At 38.5% G+C, this 12,841-nt stretch overlaps 1 protein-coding gene across 4 annotated transcripts in view; it reads right to left on the bottom strand.

The window, feature by feature from the left end:
- The window catches only part of SMPX (small muscle protein X-linked), a 42,734-nt gene extending 33,089 nt beyond the window's left edge, over positions 1-9,645 (bottom strand). For 3 of the 4 annotated variants that reach the window (XM_039714346.1, XM_039714348.1, XM_039714347.1), the window contains exons 1-3: positions 9,491-9,645; positions 5,889-5,948; positions 904-993 (exon numbers count right to left, since the gene is read on the bottom strand). In XM_039714346.1, coding sequence (XP_039570280.1) covers positions 904-993; positions 5,889-5,927 — 129 coding nt within the window. In that variant the 5' untranslated portion in view covers positions 5,928-5,948; positions 9,491-9,645. Of the gene's footprint in view, positions 1-903; positions 994-5,888; positions 5,949-9,470 lie in introns of all 4 variants that reach the window. The other variant, XM_039714349.1, reaches the window with a different exon arrangement.
- Positions 9,646-12,841: the final 3,196 nt, after the last annotated feature.

Raw genomic sequence — 12,841 nt, 5'->3', positions numbered from 1 at the left:
CAGCCTGTCCTGCCCTTGGCTGTGAGGAGTAGTGGGAGCTCTGGCCCAGCAGGATGAGTTCTCATGTGGGGATTGTGAATCCAAACTAAGTAAACTGGCCAGGAAACCAGGAGCACCCATCTTTTTTATCTTGCTTGGAATATCTACCACTACCTTTTCTTCCACTGTTGGTGTTAGGGTCTCATTTATTGTTGAAGTTAATGGTAATTAAGATGCTTTAATATGACTCAGAAATATTATATCTGTGTTTAATCATAACCTTTGTGATCAGTATTAGTTAAGGTATAAATTGGATTTTATATTCAGTGTTAAAACACTTCCTGTAAAATACAAGCAGGAAAATATAGAATTCAGTCTAAAATGGAGTATTTTCACCCCTGAATAGGTAAATGGGTTCTGAATTTCTGGTTTAACTTACAAGCATCTTCACATTCAATTTCTTCTTGTTGATAAACCTTCCAAAAAGCATTGTGTTTGAAAACCTGTTCCAGTACTGCTAAGCTGTAACAATAAATCACACCACAGGATGACAGGTAACAGCAAACTCTTCCAAAGCCTTCCTATAACTTTTCCTGCTGCATCTCATCAGCTCCCATCTAGACAAATACTGCTGGTGAAATCCTGGCTCTCTCTCCTGACAGCAGATATCATCCTGCTGGGGATGCAGAGCTACACACCTCTGACAGTTTATATTCCTATAGGTGCCTTGGCACCAAAAGCAGAACTATTTATACATGAAGTGTTAGTAAATGGACATTTATTTCCATGAATGATCAGTGCATGTTCAGCTGTGGTACCTAAGATTGGTATGTGGAGCTATAATATCACTTTAAGGGCTTGTTCCATTTTATGGCAGGGGTGCTTCTTGGAAAAAAAAACAAATAAAAAAACCTTTTTGCTTACCTCCTCCACTTCTTCAGGTGTAACTTCTTTTCTTTTATGAGGGTGGCCCGCACCTGGTCGAAATGCTCCCATTGGGATGTTAATATTAGCCTGTGAGAAGGAAATTGTGATGTATATAATAGTGACTGATAAATAAAGATTCATTTGATAAATGGCACAACTCGAAAGGAGTGGGACGAGCATACAGACATTATCATGGTTTCCAAGCACTTATGCCTTCAATGTATGCATCACCACACCACTCCTGGAAAGAGAAGTGCTTTCATCTCCACTTGAAAGACAGAAAGTGAAAAAACAAACTAGAAAGCTTTTGAAGTTCTGCATTTTAGACGAATGCTTTCTGATTTCACTGGACTTTAAAACAATTTCGTACTGGACGCTGAAGTGTCTTTAGGCACCTGGGTCTGCTTCAGTTTGGTCAAGGTCAAACAGAAAGTGAGTGCTAAAAGCAATGTTTAAGTGTAAATCATGCAAATCCTTCAATAACACCCAATGACTGGACCACTCTCCATTCTCTAATGACAGCAGTTTTCACCTCGCTTAATCACAGGTATATTAGAAGGGAAGACTGCCCTGAGTCATCTTAAGCCATAAGTATTTAAAATGTGATTTTACCAACAAAATTTACCCACAGTTGCTACAAACTGCAAATACTTGAACCAGCTCAAACACCGGGCAGACCACTGGCCCCTGGCTTCTGCAAGCTCCCTCCAGAATTATACCCACACAACTGCATCAATCTCATCTTTTATCTGGGGCAGAAAGCCAGTAGCCATATCATAATTGGGCTGATAATAGATATCTTAAAAGTAAAGATTTTGGGGAATAGAATGGCACAAAACACTGCTTAGGAAAGAGCAGCTGAAAAGTATCCATTTCCCAATGTGACCCAGCCAAGATTGTTTTAAAAGTCAAATGGCATGATCAACTAAATGCACAATTTATACTTATTCTTATCTCGTGATCTCAGAAGAGAAGCTGCTCCTAGGAAATGTCATCAAAATACCATGACTCCCACTGGTAAAACCAGGGGTTGAATCGATAATGTTATGGAGAGGAAGCAGAGAACCTTCTAACAGCAAGCTCTGTTCTTGTCCTTTACCATCTGACTGCTCTGCACTAAATGAAGACAAATAATCCCATCCTTCTGCTCAAGTTGTGGTCTTGCAGATCACGACCCACTTAGGCAACCACAGGAAAACAGCTCACGGTTTTCAGTCACAACAACTGTTCTGACAGCTGTAATCAAATGACAAGCAAATTAAAAATCCATCTGCCAAGAAATGAATACATTTCCCTGTAGTCTACTTACCTGTTTCCCATTATCTTATTCATGCAAGATGACACTGTCATTTCAGTGGGGCTGCCAAATATCTGCAGGGTCACAGACAACCAGGTATTTGTTTCATAAAGGTCTTCCACTGGGCATTAATTTAGATATTGTGAAACTTTTCACCTGCACTTTTTAAGTTCCCAGGAGAATAGGACATTTCCAGCCTCACAGTTCCTAACTCATTATTTCATTTATGGGTGGGAAAAAAAAAGCTTTGCTGTTTCTAGTTTTAAGTGACTGCCCTGCCAAGATCTGGTATCTCCAGAAAGCTTCGATTTTTGGAAAGGGGGAAACTTCTCTGCAAATTCCAGCTAGCATGGTCATACAAGCTTGAAGTGTTGAAACTTTAAGAAATATGTCTCCTTGTGGTGCACATCCTGAACTTGGACATTCCTTCCCCTTGGAGGCACCAAAGCAGAAGCCAGCCTCCTGCAGAACACTACAGCCCTTGCATTTCCCACTGTGTTTGACAGACCAACTGTGACTAAAAGTGGTTCAGAAAGCAAAAATGAACCACTAAGTCCCAGAGTGCTAATTAAATTCAATAACCCACTCTTTGGTCTGCTTCAGCACTTTCCCACTAATCTGTGTCACACTAAAGCAGTTTGTACTTTTTTGTCTGCAGTAGGGACATTCATGTCAGAGTTTGAGCAAGAAGTATGCAGTCATGACAAAATAACTTAGTAAAATGAGCATCCTTTAAGACATAGTTAAAAACAATTTGGATCTGATAATACATACTGTAAATTAAAATATTTCCAGTATGAAATGAAAAGATGACAATTCCTGACCATAGGTACCAAAGTCCTGAGCTGTAAATCTCTCTTAATCCAGAGCTGGTCCTGTCTCGCAGATGAGCAGCTGTGTAACGGGTGTGCCAAATTCTGTGCACCAGCATAGCTCTGCAAGGACTTGCGCTGTGTTGCCTAACAACTTCTGTTGTCTAACAAAAAGACAATTGTATTTTTAAAATACGTTTCAAGACTTTTGTTACCGGTGAGTTGAGATGGAAATATGACCCTCGGGGATCTCCGTCCAGTAAAATGCTAAATAGGAAATTTTCTGTTCTAGACTCTGGAAATCCTAAATTATAATTGCTTTAGACAAATTTTCTAGGTGTGATTGTTATATTTAACCACACTAATTAGGAAAACGACTGAGTTTGCCCCTTTCTTTTGTTTGAAAGGTCTCCCATATTTAGTGCCATGCAGTTTTTGCAATGACTGGGTAGGTATGTGCACTGATGTACTCTACCAGAGTCCTTCTGAACAGACCAAAGGAAAAATACCTGTAAAAATGACACCTAATATATTGCTGGTTTGGCTCAATTGAATTGGTACTTTGAGGTTTTTTTTGTGTGTTCTTCTTTCTGTTTATTAGAGAGAGAGAGAGTATTAAGGTTAGGATACAACTGATGCAGCTGTGCTTGAGTTGAGGACTATTATGGATAAGTCCTTCACAGCATCACAGCCATTCCTGACTGTCCAGATGGATGACTGAGTAATCTGGAAAGACATTTTTGTATAAAGTTATTGGAAGGAAGGGAGGAAGGAAGGAAGGAAGGAAGGAAGGAAGGAAGGAAGGAAGGAAGGAAAATAAAAGAAAGAGAAGCTGTAGAGAAAACTTAGAGAAAACTGAGTGAAATCCAGAAATAAACAAACAACAACAAAAAAACCCTAGAAACCTACTCACCCTTTACCTCTGGGCAAAGCCAAGTTTTTAAAGATAGAATAATTTTCATTCAGAGCTGTTCACAGCCTTTAACAGAGTGAGAAGGGGAGGTCAGCAATTTTTTCCCAGAAATTAACATACTTTAGTTCTCTATTGCCCCAAACTACTCTTGGGAACCAGTTGCTGCCTTTAAGTCTCACACATCTGTATTTAGTAGCTATTGGGAAGTGAACATTTTTGTCTATATCTAGTACAGTCAGAAAAAAAACATTTCAGGCACAGAACACCATGAAACATTTCAGTAGTGAGGTGCCAATACATTCCCATTGCTGCAGCATGATGTACATTCCCCAGGGCACGTCAGTCCTATTATTCCAGCACACAATAGCAAAGGATCATAAGATATGAATCACAAGGTATAAAAGTAATGTGACATTTTGAGTCATAGTTCTTAGACTGCTCAAAGCGTAACAAGCATCAGTTCAGGTGCAAGTCTCCTTACTAGACCCATCTTTGGCACTATGCTTAATAGATATATTTTAAATTTTTGCAGTAATTTTCTCACTATTCAAATTACCTTTGCAAACATTAAAGCTTCTTAAAATGTTACACTTAGTGCTTAAATTTAATGCATTTTTAAATTAACAACCTAGTAGCATTGTTTATATTTAGAAGTTGGAAGCCATCCTAGAAATGAAATGCAGGCTATCATTTCATCTCTAAGAAAAAAATGCAAACCAGAGAATTCCTTAGAAATGTTTGTATGTACCTATGGAGTTTAAATGAAAAATGTAAATAAATATTTTTCAGCTATTAAAGATCCATAATTTTTCATTAATCCTACAAGTATTTCAATAATCACTGTAAAAGAGGGATGAAAATTTGAACTGAGTGAAATCAAAGGTCTGGCAAAATGGCAATTTTTTTTTTCTAATTTCAACAGAATTAGAATACAGTATTTAGCATGCCTATTTTGGTAGAATTGATGATGGTGATGAAGATGATGATGATGATAAAGAGACTCTGTGCTTTCACAGTGCCTTGCATCTTCAGTATGCTGCCTAGCTCCTGGCTAATTGTTCTTGATGCTCCAATCCATTGCATTAGTATTATCTCCAGAAAACAGAGAACAAAGAAATTCCATTTTGTGTTTCTTAGGTAAGGCAACTTGAACTCAGAGTAAAATTTCATTGGAAGTGCATTTTACAAAATCCATGAGAATTCTGTAAGATTCTTCAGTTCAGAAGATATTTCGGCCTTTTGACAAGAGCCATTGATAAGATGAACTAAACACATTCTTCATGATGTTACCTCACAATGATGTTGGGATAATTCTCCAGCTGTTTATTTTACAAGTATGCAACAATCACCTCTATCCTTCTAAGCAACAAGTATGCAACAATCAACTCCATCATCCTTCAATGTGTTATTGAAGAGGTATGTGGCAGACAAGAATTTCAAATTAAAAGATCAGTGTTTCTCTCATTTTCCTTTGGCTTCTAAATAAAATAGTTCTTAAACAATTATTTGAACTAGAGGGTTTTTGTCCTTAAGAATGCAGACATGAAAAACTTCACAACACCCATGCTATCTTTTTAGCCTATAATTCTCCCAGCATTGTATTGGCTTTGTGGAAAATCTAATGGTTGCAGGAATTATTTTTACTTCATAGTTATGCAGATGCATTACCATATTTTGCTTAGATGATCCTCCAATAGGCATAACCTAACACTGCAAAGACCATGCAAACAAGTGATTAATGAACCTATCTGATCCAGTTTTTTATCAGCTCAGATCAAAAGATGATCTCCAGGTCACACTTTTTCAGTGTTTTCATATCTACTAAGCTTTTCACTTTAACAGAATAACCCCAGCTAGCACTCCTATGGTGCTTTGTCTGAGTAAAAATGCAGTCTGCCAAGCAATGGAGGACGAGATTTATTATTTTATTATATTAAAAACATTAAATGCTATGTCTTACCTGAATGGCTTTGACATGTGATGCTGGTTGTTTTGACATTTTTACGACAGAGGCTTATCCCTGCAAGCAAAATTGGAAAGTGTTACAGGCTCTGACATTCTGATAGCTCTGGAAGATAAGCTAGAACTTAACCCATGCTGCCTCTTGACAGGCATCCATTTCACCTGCCCAGCTCCTGTTTCCATCTCAGTTTCCAAGCTGCTTAGTTATGCCTTCTGATATCAGGAGGAGACAGAACACCTGAGCTTCACCAATTAATCTTTCATATCCACAAATGAAGCTATCTCTTTCACATTAAAAACAATAATGAGTAGAGATAAGGAATCTCTCAAACATTAACCGCACTGTAAAATGAGTAAGAATTAAAGGAAGCCTTTGAGGACAAGCAGTGTGTGATTAGCCCAGTAACAGTATGTATGTGAGAATTATTAGAACTTTCAGTTTAAGCCTTCTCTCAAATAAAATGTAACTTGTTAGAAAATATTGCAGACATAACCATTTTCTGACTCAATCCTTGCAAATCTTTAATGCCTGTGGACTGAAAATAGACAAGATGGTCAAGCAGAAAAGTTCTCCTTGGCACTTGCTAGAGCACAAAGTAGCCTCCCTTCAAAGTTTTAGATCATATAGATTCATCAATTTTCTTTAGCAGTAAGATCAAAAATAACATATTTTCTATATAATTTTATGCAGATGGAGAAATTCATACTGATACAGTATTAACATACAATAGCAAAGGGAAATACACCAAAGTAAAAAGGAAGAAATTTTATTAGCAGATTATTTGAAACACCATCTCAGCCTTTCATTCTCTCACTGAGAAGCTACATTTTAACTGGATAGACTTTCATCAAAGTCTGGTTATTTAACTATTATAATATAAAGTAAGGCAGTAATTCTAAAAATTCTGAGAAATTAATTCACCAGAAAAGTCACTGATCACCACTGAACTACAGCACATTTTTGATACTGTATTTAATCTTAGATAGGAAGGGAAGTAATAAGAACAGAAATAAATGACATAGGAGAGAATAGCAGAAACACACTGAGAAATTAAAAGTGTGTGAAGACTTGGGTACCTTAAATAGTATAACTGCCACCTGAGGCATTCCCCAAAAAACCATAGAGATGAGTTGTAGGTTGGCTTCACCTTGGAATATCAGCAATATCAGTCAGAAATTGTACTGCTGGGACTGAATAGAAGACATCCTTCTGCATATTCTCACATAAGTTTTAAATCTGTGTACGATGCTGAGCAGAATTAAAAATACAAATGACCTGCCATTAGAGGTCTCCCTCTGGTCACACTCTCAGCTGCAAAAAGTGGTGTCCAAACCAACACAGCATTCAGTCAGAGGAAAATCATGTTCATAAATTGTTTGTGTTTAAATTGCTTCCACTAAATTAATAAATCAGAAAAAATCCCACTGTGCAAAATAAAGCCAGCATTCTTTTAATGAGCTTAATATTGTGGTTTTATATATACAATCTTCAAATGAGAGGGAGTTTTAAAAACTTCAGAATTCACTTTAGGGGATGCAATCTCAGCCACTGACATTCATGACAAAATTTAAACACATTTCAAAAACACAACAGGATTTACATATATATACTTTATCTCCTTTATTTTTGAAAATCTTTATTAGACATATAAGTAACTGTTCCATTGATCAGTGACTGTATTCCAAAATAAACACAAAACAATTCCCCAACTGACTGGGAAGATAGGAGTCATAATACAGAATGTTTAATTAATTTTTTCAATCAAATTCTCATCTTTCTAATCAGAATGAAAAAATGGGAAAAAAGCATATTTAAAAATGTTTAAATAACATTAAACATTTTGAAACACAGTGGATCTACTTCCCAAACACTGTCACAAAGAAATTCTTGCTAAGATGTACTTCATCTTGCATGCCTGTGCATTGCAAAAACACCCATACACACCTCTTGGGCCACTTAGAGATAAATGGCAAGCATTTACCCTGAACCTCACCCATGAAACAAGCACAGCATTAGTGCTCCTCAGCGAGCTGCTCTGGGTTCACAGGCAGCCAGTGTTGGGAATTAGTGCAATCAGACACCAGTTCCTAAAGAGGGATGCATGATACAATTGTGTAGGACTGCTTTTGGAGGAGGTGATTTTCCTAGCAGACCGTGCTGTCCTCATTACCGCCAGAGAAATCAGGACAACAGCACACTACTGAGTAAAAATAGATCTCTGGCTCTTTCCCCTTCCCTCCCTTCCCTGAATTTCCTTACAGAGCAATGCTGACCATCAATCACAGGAAAATAAATCTTAGATTACAGAAGCATCCATTACAGAAGTGCTAAGTTAATTTTTATCAATTCCTTTGTTCTTTCACCATGTATCTCAGAGAGAGAGTCAAGAGTGCTGCGCTGATTGTATTAAGTTATTTCTGGTATTCCAATCAGCTCTGCAAACTTGAAAAAATCCCACTTCACCCTAATTTCCACAGCAGGATTTCACATCTCTAACAGGCAGAGAAATGCAGATACGCAGCCTGTATTCCCTGGTGTCTTTTTGGCCTCCCCACACCTTACCTTTTACCTTTTATGGGCTGCATGCTGAGCCAAACTTAGAAAGCAGTGGCAACACTAGTTCAGTTTGAAGCTGGTTTATGGCAGCATTCCCTTGCAAATTCCCTCTTTGCAGTGAAAGTACTCACAAGCAGGACTACTTGTGAAATACAGGACTACTGCAGTGAAATAAATGAGTGTTTTGAAGCGAAACTTGGTAAAACAAAGGAACCTATCTTCTGTCTCTCTGCTAAAAATAATTTCTGACAGGGCTGGAGCAAGATAATAAGCTGATTTATTCAATTTGCTTTAAATACGATGAGATATCATAATGCCATCTTTTGTAATGCACACAAGAGATGTACAGTAGCACACAGACAACAGCAAGAGCCCTCCCCCTGCCCCAGCTGGAAGCTGTCCTCTCCCCCCACTGCATGCACAGCATCAAGCACAACGGGCATTTTGGAGACAGAACTGCAGTGTATTATCTTATTAAAAGACTTTGACAGGAACTACACGACTGTGAGACCCAACCAGTACAATGAAAGAAGAGAAACCCCTACTCTGCAGCTTTCAGCCTGTTACACAAAAACTTACAAGCCCTTGGCAAATGTGGTCACTTTTTCCCTAATACATACACAATAATCTTCGTTAAAGTTGCCTGTTAAGCTTAGTGAAAGAAATCTCTCTTACATCAAAACCATAATGTAATATTTCACTAACTATAATAAGCATACAGAAAACAATAACCTTCTGCTTATGCACTACAATATTCAAACTCATACACACTTCTTATGAGTCATGAGGTATTTAAGTGACTTTTTATTTTCAATTTTTAGATCCCCACAGACTATGAAGCAATAGCGATCTGCTCTGAATACTCTGATACACTGCATGAGACATTAAAATAGGCAGAAAACCACAACTATTGTAGTAAACTCACAGCAATTCCTAAAGAGTTTTCATGAAGGTCTTTCAAGATTTTAATTGACCCCTTCAAGATTAGCTAACTTATTTACTTATATAAAAAAAGTTCCAAACCGTCAAGTGAGTATGCACACCTCCTTTTGATGCTGAAAGAGGTACCTTCTTCTACCAGCTGAGGTATTGACTGTGACCCTTTTAATGTGTCTGAAATAGCTCCGATGCTTTCAGCCTGGACGGCACCGAGTGCTGCTCCAGGCTGGAGTGGGACTCAGCAGAGAAGCGAAGTGTAAAAGGGAATTCCTGTCATAGCTTCCAGTTGTTCTTCCTAAATATAGAGTTTGATTCACCCTGTAACTTGGTCCCCTGTGACACTTGACCATGGTAAAAGCAGGGCTCAACTGTCAAGCAGGAGGTGTTGAAGGAACACACCTTTAGGTCCTTTTTCTGCCCTCCCTCTCCCTGTCATTCCAGGCTTTTCCCAAGTGCCAGGCATACAGCAGTAGCAGGTAACACAGAACTCCTCCCATGGCATTTGGGGCACTGTGCCTCCCTACGCCACACCAGAGAAGGAAATAATTATGGGGACGTAATTATGAAGAAATCACCACAGAGGAACTATCTGGGGGAGGTGAATGACACACCAACGTGACCGTATTGCTGCTGCTTTGGGAGCAAACTCACCCAGCAGCTGCCCTGGGGTGTCAGCAGAGCCCTCCCCACTGCAGGACAGCCCTGCTCACCAGGGAGGGCTCCTGAGCATGCGGGCCAGAGGGACCAGCTGCTGAGCCTGCAGGCATGGGGATGAAGAAAAGCCAAAGGAGGAGTGTGTGTGTGAGAGAGAGAGAGAAAGACAGAGAGTTGTTATACCTCATGAGGGAAGTAAAACATTACACAATTATGCTCATGCTGGCTGGAGTATTGTCTTAGTGAGGGCTACTGATGGAGATCTCACAACAAATTGTGTGTGGGGCATATCCTCAGGTTTCCACTTGCAGAAGTGCAAATTCCTGGTCATCTGTGCATCTTCACAAGAATGAATCTCCCTCTTCCTTACTCCTCAATTGTACCTCTATTGATCTCCACTGGACCCACAAGTGTAATGGTGACAAAGGCAGTGTCATTATGGGCAATAACTGTCAAGGATCTCCTTTAAGTCATTTGACCAATGACCCTTTTAATTTCAACCATCTCAAAGAGGAAGGTGACCAAGCAGGCTGCTTCATTAAGCCCATGACTCACTCTCCACTGTCCTCCTTCCAAAAATATTGTCACCTGGAAGCTGATAAAGCTGATGACTTGCTCTGGGAGATTGCTGGCTACCTACAGCCACCCCCTTCCCAAGCAGCCACGAGAAGATGGACAACGCAGAAGCAGGCATGGAACCAGGACGTGCATTTTGTAGGCCAGGACTGATGGACGTACACACAACCATCAGCTCCTTCCAAGGAGAACTCTGCTCCTCAGACAGGCTGATTATGCCTGTTGCCAAATATTTTGAGGCATGAGAGGACTAATGTGCTTGAAACGTGCTGGAGTTCCCAAGAGGGCTCACAAAGCTGCTCTTTGGCTGGAACAGAGCAGTCTGCAGTCAGTCGAAGGCCCTGTCTTCCACGTCGTTGAGACCACATTAAAACAAACCAGACTAAGTGACTTTACATATCTCCTTCTGAAGGTTCATATTTACAACAAAAGTACCAGAAGGCAATGGAAGAGGCAACTTTTTTTTGTAACATGATCCTGTACATTAACTTATTTGAATTTATATTACAATAGTAATATTACAAACAAGCAAAGGTAGGCCATTGTTTAGATTTTCTAATCCCTTCATCTTGCAAATATGTCTAAGAAATATCACCTCAACACTGTTCCCTTCAACAAATTTTCACAGCAGTGACAAATAATTTAGTATTCTTAGTGATGTGTAAACAACAAAAGAGTCTGCCTACCTAACACCCAGTAACTATCACTACACCTGAACTGTATCAAATTGTGGGGATAGAGGGGGTAAACTTAAATCTTATCACTAATATCAGAAAATGCATATCTGAGTAGATTTTGAAGGGAAAAATAGTCACTCAGCATCATTTTGCAGCATATCACTGCCTTTGAATAACCTCTGGGATGCACAGCCCCATGACTTGCAGAGTCATCTGGTAAATGCATGCAGCAGATGAATTAGTAAGTAAATAAGGAGGCATATGTGCATTTCATATGATGGATTCAGTGTCTGGCAAGTTAGGGCCCTGTACATTGACACACATGGCATAAAATTATTATGTCTTGTGTATTAAAATCCAAAAGATATAGTAGAAATGCATTTATGTGAAGTGTAAAATCCCAATATAGTTAAAAATAGACTTTTGTGGCATTGCTAGAAGCTTGTCTAATTAATATTCTTCCTGGCACAACTTACTAGTTTTGAAAGTGAAGTTGATGGTTAACAGAAATGTGTATGTGTCTTACTTCTCCACTGAGATATTTCACTGCATAATGTCAGAACTGTTTTTTAAAGCTGTCACTACTTAATACATTTACGTAAATGTTTTGCTTTTCGAGAAACCTCATGAGTATAGATAAAACTTCCTGAGCGTGCCAAAGGAACTTATTTTTCTATTGTAGTCCAGAATGTTTCAGTGCAATGCAAACAGAGTAATACAGTTGTGAAGAAATCACAACTTCAGCTCACTTGAAATAGGACTTCTTCCAAGTAAAAAGTTAAAAAATACATTTCTGGAGTTTTGCTTCAAATAACAATGTAGTAGCAACATACTATAGATCTTTAGAAATGCAAAACTTTGCTTCTCTGTCATAATCTTAGCTCCATAAATTACAGTTTATTATCAGGGAAGGATAGTGGGCCCACGATAGTACATATTTGGCTAATTAATTCCTATCTTTACATTCATTTGAATTTCGTATGAAAATATGCAAACTAAAGTTGCAGTTTAACTAGTATAACTATTCTCCTCAATCAACACTCCTAAATTCCTGGTCAAGATGTAAAAATAAGAATCCTGCTATGAGACAGATTTATCAGAGGACTTATGCAGAGGATCCTGAAAATAACCAAGACTTGCCATCCATGTTGTAAGTCACTCAGGTTTTATTTGTATTTTTGGGCTCTTTCCCCTTAGTAAAGATGCATCCATGTAATAATGACTTGGCACACAGACTTGATAAAAGGCAGAGACTTTTAGCAATGGTACCCAGTCACATGTGGTCAGACAGAACTACAGAAATTTAAAATACATGGAGCTATCAATTTTACCAGGCATCACAAATTATTCCTATGCTTGATTTTAACAGAAAGCAACTTTGAATCATAGATTGCAGAAAGAGTATCAAACCTCAGTGATTTTGTCAGAAAAAATATTGTTTGAGGAAGTACCATCTACTTGTTGTATATGTCTTCCCATTTTGCCCAATCTCTATTTGTTAATATGAATAAAAAAATCCAGCACTTGCTCTTGAGTTTCTACCTGTAT

The sequence above is a fragment of the Passer montanus genome, unplaced genomic scaffold (assembly GCF_014805655.1).
Source record: "Passer montanus isolate IOZ18808 unplaced genomic scaffold, ASM1480565v1 scaffold3, whole genome shotgun sequence".
Lineage (NCBI taxonomy): Eukaryota > Metazoa > Chordata > Aves > Passeriformes > Passeridae > Passer > Passer montanus.
Note: the sequence above shows the minus strand (reverse complement) of the source record. Positions and strands in the feature narration are given on the sequence as shown.